This window comes from Copadichromis virginalis, linkage group LG14, assembly GCF_057382275.1.
Source record: "Copadichromis virginalis isolate Kocher_CV1m ecotype Utaka linkage group LG14, C_Virginalis_male_GT1.1, whole genome shotgun sequence".
Taxonomy (NCBI): Eukaryota; Metazoa; Chordata; class Actinopteri; order Cichliformes; family Cichlidae; genus Copadichromis; species Copadichromis virginalis.
Window position 1 is genome coordinate 30,015,116 of NC_140631.1, and position 13,958 is coordinate 30,029,073.

The 13,958-nt window shown below is 42.9% G+C and overlaps 1 protein-coding gene across 2 annotated transcripts in view; it reads left to right on the top strand.

Moving 5' to 3' along the window:
• esamb (endothelial cell adhesion molecule b) overlaps nucleotides 1–13,958 on the top strand; it is a 65,091-nt gene that overhangs the window by 42,221 nt on the left and 8,912 nt on the right. The window contains exons 2-5 of one of the 2 annotated variants that reach the window (XM_085430361.1): nucleotides 4,647–4,792; nucleotides 5,366–5,461; nucleotides 5,576–5,777; nucleotides 6,193–6,348. In XM_085430361.1, the coding sequence (XP_085286487.1) occupies nucleotides 4,647–4,792; nucleotides 5,366–5,461; nucleotides 5,576–5,777; nucleotides 6,193–6,348 (600 nt within the window). The remainder of the gene's footprint in view (nucleotides 1–4,646; nucleotides 4,793–5,365; nucleotides 5,462–5,575; nucleotides 5,778–6,192; nucleotides 6,349–13,958) is intronic. The other variant, XM_085430362.1, reaches the window with a different exon arrangement.

Here is a 13,958-nt window from a genome sequence, read left to right on the forward strand (position 1 = left end):
AGCGTGGCTAGGCTGAACAATAGCCTTTAGGAAAATATAATTAGGGCAAGGTTAGCTGAGGCTACCTAGTCTCATTTCCTCCAGTATCCTCTTTTATTAGTAGCTTTTCCAGATTTTTTACCTCTGGTGAGGGATTTAAGTTGATTTATATCCATATCCATACACATACAGACAAACACACACACACATACGCACATACACACACACAGACTCATCCCAGATGGAGACAGGCACGGATTAGTGAAGATTTTACTTCATTTAATAAACAATTGAATGACACAGTTCTGAGGATAAACCTGCTCAAAGAAGCACAAGAATAGTCTGGACTTAGAAGACTACAGGTTATTATCGCGCTTCATCACAAAATCTCCGTGTATCATTCAGAAATGCTGTTTGCATGCACTGCTTCTGCAAGCTCTCTGCAGAAATTCATAGCGAAAAGCGACCTGCAGAAAAAAGCTGGTCCTCTCTAATTGGGCCTTTTGTACACGCTGTATTTTGATCAGCATACACTGAGCATGTGACCATTTAGAGAAGTCGGAGATACGCCACACAGCTGCATCACAAACAAGACCATTTATGCAATAATATTACACAATTGTTGCAGCATGTACATATTGCTTTATTGATGGGCATGACAGTAAAGACGATAGCTGGTGGAAATGAAATAAGATAAGATAAGATAAGATAAGATAAGATAAGATAAGATAGAACTTTATTAATCCCTCGGGTGGGTTCCTCTGGGAAATTCGACTTCCAAAAAAAGCACAGCAACGACCGAAGTTACAGTTACAGAATTGTTATACATATATATATATATATATATATATATATATATATATGTATATACACACACACACACACACACACACACACACACACACACACACACACACATATATAAATACAGAGACAAATATAAATAAAATATACAAAGGGGATAAATAGAATAAATAGGAATAAAAAATAAAAATACAAGTGAATTGCACATTTCAAGTATTGAGTCTATTGCACTGTTGACTATTTACAAAAAGTATTGCACAAGGTATTGTACAGTGAGGTGAAGAGGCACTACAGCTTAGTTGTTCCCCCCTCCTTTGTCCTCCTGTTTCCCCTCCCTCTCCCCTCCAGAGAGGAGTTAAACAGTTTGATGGCGTGTGGGACAAAGGAGTTTTTAAGTCTGTTAGTTCTTGTCTTGGGGAGAAGCAACCTGTCACTGAACAGACTCTTCTGGTTGTTTATGGCCGTGTGCAGAGGATGCCCAGCATTGTTCATAATGTCCATCAGTTTCTTTAATGTCCTTTTCTCTGCCACTGTCACCAGAGTGTCCAGCTTCATGCCGACCACAGAGCTAGCCTTCCTGATCAGTTTCTCCAGCCTGGATGAGTCCCTCTTTGCTGTGCTGCTCCCCCAGCACACCACAGCATAGAAAAGTACTCCAGCAACCACCGACTGGTAAAACATCCTCAGGAGCTTCCTGCAGATGTTAAAAGACCTCAGCCTCCTGAGGAAGTACAGTCGGCTTTGGGCTTTTTTATACAGGTGCTCTGTGTTGCATGACCAGTCCAGTTTATTGTCCACCCACAGCCCGAGGTAATCAGAGAGCTAACAGGATTTGCGAGGGAAAAATCTATGTTTCAGATCTGAAAATAGATGATTTCGCTGCACCCTGGGCTGCTGTACATTACCAATCAAAAACAGGCTGATCTGACGGCTGATATGGGCATGGCGGTGGTGATGATGATGGCGATAAAGATATTAATCTCATGCACACATGCCCAATAGATGGCTTTACTCCTCAACATGGCTGGCACGAGCAAATGAGGAACAAACAGGAATAATGTTTTCCTTTCGTTTACATGTCACAGTATAAATCACAGCTTTTGACATCTTTACATGTGTTGATGAAAAATAAAAGCAGGGTAGATCTCCCCTCAGTTGGTGACGTCCCTTTTATCTACAACCAACACTGTGTCCGCATTTTAGCATTCAATATTTATGCAATTAGATGCCAACAGATGATGAGCTTCAGTTTGAGTATGAATGAGCAGCTCTGCTACATCTACTAATTGTAAGCGTGCCTCTGTAGGATTGATACATTTAAGGGTCTTATTAGTTTCAGTACAGCCTACTGAAAGGTCAAGGTTCACCTGTGTATTTGCACATTCACCCAAAGGGAGATCAAACTGCACTGCCCCTCATGTGCACCACGTGATCGCAATCCAAAAAATCCACCCGACATAAGAGGTGTTAGGGTTGGATGCAGGAGTCAAGTTGCTTTCTGCCTTGAAAAATATTTTTTAGATAATTTTCTTCTATCTAATGTTTCTGATTGCATCATTTGCAAACAGGTTCAGCTGAGGTCACCCTAACCCCGTAACCACCCCACAGTTTTGTAATTGAAAAGCCTACATGTTGCTGTGATGATCGTGACCCTGGTATTGGTGGGAGAAATGATCGTGTGTTACATCATATCTGTGTACAGCTGAGCTCTTTTGCTCACATGAGGTGAGAGGATTGAGTCTGAGATTGTTGAGGGATTAGTCAGAAGGACTTACCAGATTCAGAGATTGAGAAATTAAGGGATAGGCGCACCACACTTGCGGGGTCACATTGTCCCAGGAGGAAAAAGAAAGCACTGAGTCACTGCAGGAAAAAGTGCATGTGAAAAAACCCCAAAAACAAGTTCTGTTTCATTTTTTGGTGCTTTATACATGCACACACACTTTCCTCCTTTCCATCTATGCCCACACCACCACCCTCTGACTAATTCTCCTGCCCCTGCATGGCTTCACTGTGGGAGAGAAGGAAGGCGTGTCTGCATGAACAGATGTGGGGATCTCAGCTGGATGTCTATGGATCATAACGCTGCCTCCCATTCCTCTCTGCTACGCCCTGCCATCCATTTGAGCGCAGGAGGGACACTTTTCACTGTTTCATTTGTAGCATTTAAAGGATATAGCAGCAGTGGGTCTTTTTCACGTCCTTGGCTTTAGTTTTTAAAGCAAGCTCCAAACTGGAGACTCAGACGGAGACCAGCTGCTGGGATCAGTTGATCCAGCTTCAGGTGTCTGGTTCGGGTGACTGGGCACCCTGTGAGTTCAAAAAGATCTCTTTCGTGTTATCGTTTCCCACAACCTGTCTTCATATCACCATGACTGCTTCATTATCATCATTCCACCTCCGTCGTTTCGTCTTTGGTTTCTTTTCTATGTGCAAATGTATTTAAGAGTTTAAGAGGAAGCATTTTCCAACCACATCAGCTTCATCCGAATGTTAACAGTAGTGAGATAGTGGACACTTGTAAATATGACTTTTGGTTGATGAAATTAGTTTGAGATAAGCCAAAATTCTACTTTCTTTACCTCTTAAACCTGTATCAGATGCAGATGAAGAACCAAATATAGCGTTTTAATTTGCATCTTAACAATGAAACATTGCTGGGAGGGGGGGGGGGGATCAAACGAGTGAAAAGAAAAGCGTTAATATCCTCCAATAAAAATAAAGAGTTACAATTTTCATGTATTGATACGAAGGGTCAAGTTTGTTTTTCTCCTTCACCATTTGCTCGTTTCCCATGCAGAAAAGTAGAGACTTAATCTACTGTAGTGTAAATCTTTTATGAAGGCTAAATTTGAGAATTTAGAGGCTGGGTGTGTGGTGATTTAGATCTTTGTTGATTTGGCAGCACTAATGTCCGCTTGTTTTGCCATAGATAATAACTTAAGAGATACTGATTTAAATTAAAATTGTCAAGAGTGCTCAGATCAGAGAAACTAGAGTAGTAATCTCCACCTTCTGCAATGTTATCATTGAGTTTTTACTACATATGAAGATGTTACAATGAAGCCATTAAGTCATTTGACAATTTTAGTTATTGTTTTTGTGCTGTTCAAAAGTTTTTATGCCGCTAATTTTGGTTCATCCAGTTTAAAGAACGATGAGCATACGCCACTTATGCCAACGTTTACTAGTCCTCCTGTTCTAGTCGTGGCCAGATTTTAGTGAAACTTACTTAAAAATACACAAGTTGTGTTCAAGGTCAACTCACATTTGTCATATGACGGGCAATAACCTGGGAATTGTGAAGGATCATGAGATGGATGAGCTGCTACGTCTCTGATGTTCTGGTTTCCTGAGTAGTTCTTTTCATATTGCAGATCAAAACAATTGCTGCGAAAAAAGATGGTTAAAATCACTCAACTAATATCTCTTACATGGCCATGATGATGGCAGACATTTACAGAACAAAAACAAAAGAAAACGGATTATTGATATTCAGACAACTTAAAATAGAATCAGGGTGATTTTTATACCAAAGTATTATTAAAAATTATTGCTTCAGCTTCTTATATCAGTGAAAGTCAGTGCTGCTTCTCTCTCCCTAATATTATTATGTGAATATCTTTGATATCTTCCATGACTGCAAAATAATGATCTCTTGTTGGAGCCCTGCAAAAAATGGATTCAATCTAATCCCCAGAAATAAGTCGAATAAAACAAACGCAAAAGTTAAACTGACTTATTGTGTTGCCATAGCAACCTGGCTTTCTGCAAAAAGCAGTCAAGGCTGCTGTTCAGCTGCTCCGTCGAGGTCATGATAAGAAGTGCTTTTTAAACCCTTGTTATCACTGTTTTGGTTCCAGGTGACACAAAGAAGGTGGAGTTCCCCAGAAAAGAGATGGAGGTGGTACAAGGCCAGATGGTGGTGTTACAAGCGTGGTACAGCCCCAGCGCAGACATTTCCAAAAACTCTGTCATTTGGTACTTCTCTGGGAACGAGTCCAAGCAGGTGAGAAGGGAACAGCCGAAGCAGTGTAACGTTGTGCTGAATAGCTGCTCTGACCTCTGGTGCAAAGACAATCGAGAGCCTCTTTAAAGGGATTAGAGTAAAGTACGGTTTGCTGGTTGGTTCTCTGGCAAGCGCTACAGAAGCTTTACATCTAATGCAAAAACTATTAGAGCTCAAACAACGAACTGAACTACTTCTGTGATTATTTTCTATCATACAATATCAGTTTAAAGACTGTATTTAAAGCTGTGTTTAGATCTTCTTATTGTTTAATTTAAGCAAGAGGAAGAGAGTAATGTTGCATTGCATGACAATGTTACATTCTGACTCACCCATAGAGATTTGTAAAACATGTTGATATGTAGAGATTAGGATTTTTTCTAAAGCCACTGTCTAATTCATAGTGGAAGGAAGAAGGGGAGGGCGTTAGGAAGGACAATATGCCTCTAATGACACTTGAGCCCTACATTGTGCTGTACCTCTCTTACATAGCACACGCTGCTAGTGAACTTGCACATGCCTGCACATGCACTATGTTTGTGTGTGTTTATATGATTAATATTATCTAAACAGTTTCCGATGCCTGTGAGATTATCTCAAACAGAAAATCAGGCTGAAATTCAACATCCACCATCTGTAGATGCCAGGATTATCTTTATGAAGGACATGGTAATCTGCACATCTTAATATCAGGCAGAATTCAAAAAAATGTTCATTTGAATGAAATAATCCATATCGATGTAGTGATGTCTGTGTTTCTGTGGACGTGTTCTCTCCGTGCAGGTGATAAACTTTAGCTCAGGTGAGGTCGGACACGGTCAGAACGAGTTCACAAAAAGAGTGGGCTTCAGTGTGGCCATGCCCTCGGCCAACCTCTCCATCTACATCAATAACACCCAGGAATCCGACTCTGGTCGCTACACGTGTATTGTCGTCATCTCCGGAGCTCCTGGCATTTCTGGGGAGATGAGCCTTAATGTCAAAGGTAATGGTCCGCAGCGTCAGAGGAATTTCAAAGGTTAGATGTAATCAGAAAGTCTGCAGTGCAGCTCACACACTTCCTCGGATTTGGAAGTTCAGGCGAAGTAAATGCTAAGCATATTTTAAAGGATTTAGGATTAGACCAGTCTGTCAAAAATCATATATTTATATGAGAAAGCACTGTCCACATAAAACTCATCTGCTGTTTAGGGATTCGCTGGGCTCTCAGGTTGTTATGTCATCCTCCAGCAGCAGATTGAAACGTACTTTTTTTTTGCGGCGTGGCTACTGCCCTGAGACATTTCCACATCGCTGGCGCTGCATTACAACTACCATAGAAGTTCACTAAATGGGGCTGCTGGTGTAGCTTCTTATCACACATGTTTTAAATCACTAACATTATCTGTCCCTCTGCCCAGTCCCTCCTTCTCCCCCAGTGTGCACCATGACAGGGAACCCAGTGGTGAAGGGCAATGTGACTCTGAGCTGTAAGTCCAGTCATGGAAAGCCTGTCCCTCAGTACAAATGGACCAAGGCTGCACCCATGTCTGAGGTCTTCTTCTCTCCAATGCAGAGTAAGTATTTTCCCAGCACGCAATGCCTAAACTTAAATTACTCGTGCCCCCTCCTGCCTGCAAAAACAACTCTCCACCCACTCCATATTTGCTCACTTGATGTCATGTTCATCCTTTCAGGTTATGTTTGCCCAGGTTTTGCATCAGCACTGAAAAAAAAGTCCCCATCGAGCAGTGTGCTCTGGTGATTATACAAAGACTGTAAGGACCTGTTTCACAGGCGTCATACTGTGGCAGGAAAAAGCACACCGATCATTTCAGGTTCCTGCTGTTGTTGCTAGTTTGCTGTGGTGTTTCACTGATGCAACTGATGGAACAAAGCCATCCTTAAAGAAGCTGGTTTCACTTTGGCTTTACCTCAGCAACATGGGTTCAGAATGTCTCCCATTAAAGATGAATGTCTCAGAGGTAAACATGGTAATACCTGAGCAAAAGTGTTTTTATTTCTATTATTCATTAACTTAGTGTTTCACAACAGGAAGAGTTATTCAAACTAATTTCCAGAAAGAGTTATCATACTGAGAATACAATAGGATAGCGGAAACTCTTCCAGTATGTTGGACCAGGTCACTTTCCATATTCCGCTTAATTTTCTGACTGTAAATCTCTATATGCGTTTTCATGCTGTGTCAAAAATGAAAGACCAGAGGAATTCATAGCCTTATAGAAACTGTGCAGCAGTCAAAGACAAGAAGGGAAGAGCAAGTGCTTTGATGCTCTTTTCCCCAGTATTTTGCCTCTCAGCCATCACACCAAGGTGTTTGGGTTGTTTGAAGCCTGAGAACAGGAACTAAACAAGACCAAAGAAAAATAGCCTCTGCTTGGGTTTAATGTTATCCTGAGACTTTCAAAATAATATCATTATTAATCATAATCAATAAGTCAGCTATTTAACAAAAACTTTGAATTAACTGTTGAGGAATTACAGATATTTTTTATAGTCTCCCATTTTCAGAGGATCAGAAGCTGTGTTTCCTCCCTTAAGATGCTCTGCTAAGCCGTTACTGCTGCCACCTTCAGTTGTTGCTTGTTTGCACCTCTCAGCCTCACATTTATTTTCTATACCCAATTTCGTTGCCTTGAGATACTCTTGGGATGCTTTTGCAGTTTGCTTTTGGTCATCATCCATTTGCACTTTACTGCCTGATCAGTTTTGCAGCATTTGGCTGAATTTGAGCAGAGAGTGTAGCAGCAGTCACATCATCAAAAAACAATAGTGACCCAGTTCCACTGTCCACCTTACATGCCCACGATATAACCTTGTCTCCACCATGTTTGACAGATCATGTGGCATGCTTTGGATCATAAACTGTTTCTCGCCTTTTCCATATTTTTATTTTCCTGTCATTCTGGTACAAGTTAATCTTGGTTTGATCTGATCAAAGAGGGGTTTTTTTCTGTTTTCAACCATGGAAATAATTCTGTCATCATCCACTTTAGTTGTTTTCTGTAGTCTATGGGCCTTTTGGTCTTGGTGAGCTGATCAATTTGTTTCTTCTTTCTTTCTTAAGATTGTACCAGATTGTTATTTAGTCACTCCTGAAGCTTTCGCTGTCTGATGGGTTTATTCTGTTTTTTTCAGCCTCTCCCACTTTTCCTGAAATCTCTTTGGGCCTCATGTTTAAAATCACCATGAAAAGCTATAAGATATAAATTCAAGACCTTGAAACTTCACATATTACATCTGCTTTGTTTCATGAAATAACAAGAAATCAACCATTAAACCGCTTGATGGAATTGATGGAACTATTTTAAGCCTCTGAAAATAGTAGACTATGTATAAAAATGGCTGTAATTCCTGAAAAGTTCATGCTAAATTTGTTGTGCAACCCTTTAAATTAAAGCGGAAAGTCTGCACTTCCGTCACATCTTAACCGTTTGATTTTAAATCCTCTGAAGAGGCAAAAGTACAAAAATGTTGTCTTTAATTATGGAACTAACTGTATCTTTTAAAAAAGGGCCACCAGTTGTTATTATGGTCACATACTTAGTTAATCAAGTTTCAAAGTTTAGCAAAATCACACATTTAAAAATAACAACTAGGAAAAAAATAACCCGCTAACAGAAATAACAGAAACCTTGCTCGTCTCAGTTTATCCACAAAAAACACATAGATGACAACTTGAATATGCAAGAACCAAATCACATAATCCTGCTGAGTTCAGAGAATTGTTTTATTGAAGTGATGAAAGTGAATTGGAACACATGGTCAAAGCCTGCCAAAAAGACCATAAGACGTGGAGATTTGGTACTCTGTTACAGAGCAAAGCATCTTAGATCGTTGGAAGAAAGCTGTACTTTCTTAATGATGAGTTTTTCTGGGAAGGGGGTGACCCCAGCACTTCTAAATGTTAAAACACTGGTTCAGGAAACATGTCCCCGGATTTAAATCCCTTTTAAAATCATCAGTGAGATTTAAGCAAAACAGCTGCAGCACAAAAGGAAAGGAATATTAGTGAATTCAATATTAGTGAATATGAGAATATTAGGAGCAGAACACAAAAGACAGGAACGTTTGTCAGAAACTATCAGAAATGTATATTAATCATTATAGCAAAATGCACTGCTTGATCGTCACAGTATTGCACACAGTCCGTTAAACCTCGGGCATATCAGTCTGTCCAGTTAGGACTGATAGATCATTATGAATACATTTAGTGCAAATGAAAGAGGGTTTTACTTGTAGTGGCCACAGATTGTTGCTCTCTCCTTATCCCTCCTGATTGAGTTTGCTCTAGTTTTGTTTTGTGTTGGTGCCCTCTTCACTACTGGCCAACAGAGTTATTTGCATCTCCCATGACAGTCTATCAGTCATTACATGAGGACATAGACAGAGCCGTAGAAGTGCATCAACCAGGAGGACTGGTATATGCTCCTTTGTGCCAGGAGGAACAGAAGGACCGCTGACAGAGCCCTACAGAATGACCTCCAATGGGCCGCGTATGTGCATGTTTCTGACCAAACTGTCAGAATCAGACTGCGTGAGGGCAGCATTAGTCCCAAATGTTCTTTAGAAGAACCTGTCCTCTGTGCATCTGCCAAAGAACAGCAGAACTGGTAGGACTTTTCTCTCAAAATATGACAATAGGTTCACACTGAGCAGATATGGATGGTGTGAAAGAGTCGGAAGACGCTGTGGCGAATATTATAATGCTTCCAACATCATCTGTGAAATGAATGGGGCACCAGTGATCGACCTGCCAGTTCTAGTGTTCGGCTGCGTGATGTCAGTCTGTGAACACATGCTGCACTAAAGGATGCCGATCCCTATCATCTATCACCTCCTGCTACTCCTCGTACAAAGGAGCAGATACCAGTAATGCAGCTCTCCTCCTTGTATCCATTTCCTAGTATCTCCTCCACACTCTTGAGGCTGTTCTGGGAGACACAGCAAAGCTTCTTGCAATGGTACACATGAATGGGGATGTGCTCTCCTGGACAAGCTGGACTACATGTGCAACCTGAATGGACTGCAGGTACTGTCTCATGCAAAAGTAGCAGCAAGATTACTAAGAAAAAGCAAAATTGCAGAAAAGTCATTCAGAGTGTATAAAGAGAGAGTAATGGTCTGTGGCTACCACATGCAAAACCATTCCACTGTTGTGATCCTCTCCAGCACACCTGTTGTCACTTTCATCTGAACCACAGCAGGTGAAATGGATTCACAGTGATTCATGATTCCCAACTGAACAGATTGACCCTGTCGAAGTTTAATTATTTGAAGCTGTTTTGTCTTTGTTCACTACAGTATAGTGAATAAATAAATGATTCCCTTGAGTTTTATTGTTTACACCAGCAGGATAAAGGGGTTGAATAATTTTGACTGCAGCTGTAAATGTTTCAAATGGACTTCAGAGGAAGATCCTCGATCGTGGCATGACGCACAGTGTGAAATCCTCTTTACTGAATGAGACACGTAGCATTCTCCTTTCAACGTGCTGCACAAGCGCAAGAGAGAAAACAGGAATTTCTTGCATTATTTTTCACAAAGAAAAAAAAGACGCCATCTGTTTCTGAGCAGTAGGACTTTGGCTGATTGATCGAGTATTGACTTAACTGTTCTGATCTCTGGCCTTCATCTCTTTAAGTCCTCAAACTCATAACATGAAAACTACTCCCTCTGATTATGCATCCTCTCACATGCTTTCAACACTCGAGCTCCAACCCTGCGCGCGTCTTTTTATGCACACTGATATATGCCAACTCTGTGACACTTGAACTTTACTCTGCCCATCACTGCTTATCCCTTTCAGCAGTCTCTCTCTCTCTCTCCCTCTCTGTTTTTTCCTCTCTCTCTGCTGATCCTCTCGCCGCACTTCTCATTTCCTGTTGGCCTAGGTACCTAATCTAACAAGCCCCATGTCATTACTTGATCAGCCCCTCTAAGAAGCATAAGTTGGATTTGGGACAGAGAGTGCAGCACATCTTGCTACCCCTCCCTTCAATTTCTACCATTCCCTCTCTACCTTTCATTTAAGCTCACTCTCTTTTTCATCTTTTTGTAAAAAAATAATTGAAAGAGTGGAGAGCCTGCCCCCAGACCATGCTTGTCCTTGGGTTCATGGGTAAGGGCTTTCAGTCATACGTTTTTCAGTTATTCCCCATACTCTTTCTCACCTCTACCTGCAAGAATAATTATGTTTGTAGAGTCAACATGGCACTCCTTAAGCTCTAAGAAAGCTTTAAAGGAAAAGACAAATCAACCCCATTTGTAATAATGCTTATAATAGTATTTTCAAAAATTTAAAATAAAAAGACTAGATTCAAACTCTATAAATATTAATTATAAAACCACTCAGTTGTCTTTATTTTAACCATTTGGAATTGTGAACCAGTGTTTTATGCTGTAATCTTTCCTGACTATTTCCATGACAAGCAGGGGTTAAAGTGGGCTGGAACAATCTGGAACAGCACGAGTAATTAAATCTGACAGACAGGTTATTGTACAGTGGTGAACAAATCTTTTCCCCTTTCCAGATTTCCTGTTTTTTTTGGTGTGTTTGTCAAACTTAAATGTTTCAGATCATCAAAGAAATGTAAATATTATACAAATATAATGCAGGTAAAGAAAAAATGCATTTTCTACATGAAGCTGTTTATTATTTAGGCAAAAAAATAATTATCTAAATCTACATGGCCCTGTGTGAAAAAATAAGAAATAATGTAATTGAGATCTCTTAGTCTGGTAAAGTTTATAAAGCCATTTCTAAAGCTGTGGTACTACAGTGAGAGCCATTATCTACAAATGGTGAAAACATGGAACAGTACCCTAAGAGCACAAGGACGACTCATCCAAGACTTTAAAAAGACCCCAGAACAACACCCAAAGAACTGCAGGCCTCACTTGGCTGAGTTATGGTCAGGTGTTCATGACTCTTTAGTAAGAAAGAGACTGGGCAAAAATGACCTACAAGGCCAAGTTCCAAGACGAAAACCTCTGCTGAGCAAAAGGAACATAATGGCTCAACTCAGTTTTGGAAGAAAACATCTTGATGATCCCCAAAACATTTGGGAAGATGCTCTGTGGACTGACAAGACAAAATTTGAACAGTTTGGGACATGTGTGTCCCATTACATCTAGTGTAAAAGTAACACCTGTCATGGTCCTGGGTCGTTGACCCAGCGTTTTGCGTTTTTTCTGATCTGTATTAGTTAGGGTTAACCTGAAGTTTGGTGTATTGTCAGCCCTACCTGTGTCTGTCCTTGGTGCTCTGTTCATGTCCCCGTGTTGTGTTGTACATCAGTCTGTTTCCTGTTTTATTTTGAAGGCTCGTGTTCTGGATTTCCTGTTCTGTTCTGAAGGTCTGTGTCTGTTGTTATTGTGTTCAGCTTGTCTCCTCCGGTCCCCAGGTGTATTAGGTTCAGCTGTTCTTCCCTCCTGTGTGTGATTACCTGATTACCTTGTGTGGGTATATTTAGTGGGTGTCGGTCTGTGTTCGTTGTCAGCTCGTCTGCGTTCATCCATGTATCACTGCGTTAATCTACATTCATCTGCGTTCTATGGTGTTCCTGTCTCTGCGTCTCTCTGCCCTGCACCCCTTTGTATGGTCCCAGGTTTGTCACTTAGTTTCTCCCAGTTTAGGTTTCCGTTTGTAATTACTCGTGCTTCATTGCCTGTTTTTGCCACTACCACCCTGTAAATAAAACGTCACTCGTATCATCAGTTTGCTGCATTTTGGGTCCTCCTTTTCCTCCACACCACACGGCTCCCTCCGCCAGCCGTGACAGTACGAGCCGACCAACATGGACCCAGCAGCATCCGCGCCGTCCCAGGAGTTTCGGGAGGAAGTGATCGACACAGTTTCCAGGTTGGTCAACCTGTGGCTCGAGCATGAGGAGGAAGAGCTTCACCACGCCGTAGAAGCCAGGCTACAGCAGCTCATCTCTGCTCACTCCTGGCTGCTGGACTCTCTTCACCCGCTCGCACAGGACTTCATCCTTCACGAGCTGCACCTTCACCCACCAGCCGCTACCGCTTCCCAACCCAGCCCGGCGGTGAAGATTTTGCCCGGCCCGCCGGAGGTTTTGCCCGGCCCGCCGGAGGTTTTGCCCGGCCCGCCGGAGGTTTTGCCCGGGAGGAAGCGACGATCGCGCCGTCGGCGCGTCGCCCCACAGCCGGAGATTAGGACTTCGGAACTGCCGGCTGTGGTGAGTGGAAAAGACACTCCGTCTGTTTCGCCAGCTCGAATGACTGTTTATTCCGGGGCTGTGTTGAGCCAGCTGCCCAGCAGGTAGCTCAGTTAGCCGCCCAGCAGCCACTAGCTCTGTTAGCCTCTCAATCGCCACCTCCATTACAGTCACAGCCAGACCTATTAGACACTTGGTTACAATCCATAGCTCAGTCAATAGCTCAATTGGCAAGAGACTCATCAGCTTTATTATCAGCTCAGCCACCATCTTCACCAGCTCCGCCTGTATTACAAGTCGAGTCCATCCAACCGGAAAAGCACTGTTTTTCACCTGTTCATGTCAAGCAGAGAGACACACCACATAACGCAGTTGTCAGTCCGCAACAGCTGGCCAGCCCAGAGACTGTGACACACTCCAGGGCCTCCCCAGAGGCTGGGTCCCAGCCCCCGGCCGACTCTGGACCCCTGGAGATTAAGAAGCCAGCTGAGGACTGTATCCGGCTGTCGCTGCCTGAGCTGGGTCAATGCTCTGTGCAGCTGCAGTCTGCCTTGTGTTTGCCAGAGGCCCGTGCGCCTGCTGGTTCTGTTCTGTGCCTGCCAGAGGCCCGTGCGCCTGCTGGTTCTGAACTGTGTGTTCCAGGGGCCCCGGTGCCCACTGGTCCAGAGACTGTTTTCGCTGGGGGGCCCGAGGAGCCCGTCCAGCCTCCTGCTTCGCCTGCTGGGGGGCCCGAGGAGCCCGTCCAGCCTCCTGCTTCGCCTGCTGGGGGGCCCGAGGAGCCCGTCCAGCCTCCTGCTTCGCCAGCTGGATGGCCCGAGGAGCCCGTCCAGCCTCAAGACTCATCAGCTGGAGGTTCAGGAGACCCTAGCCAGCCTCAAGACTCGTCAGCTGGGGGGCCCGAGGAGCCCGTCCAGCCTCAAGACTCGTCAGCTGGGGGGCCCGAGGAGCCCGTCCAGCCTCAAGACTCGTCAGCTGGAGGTTCA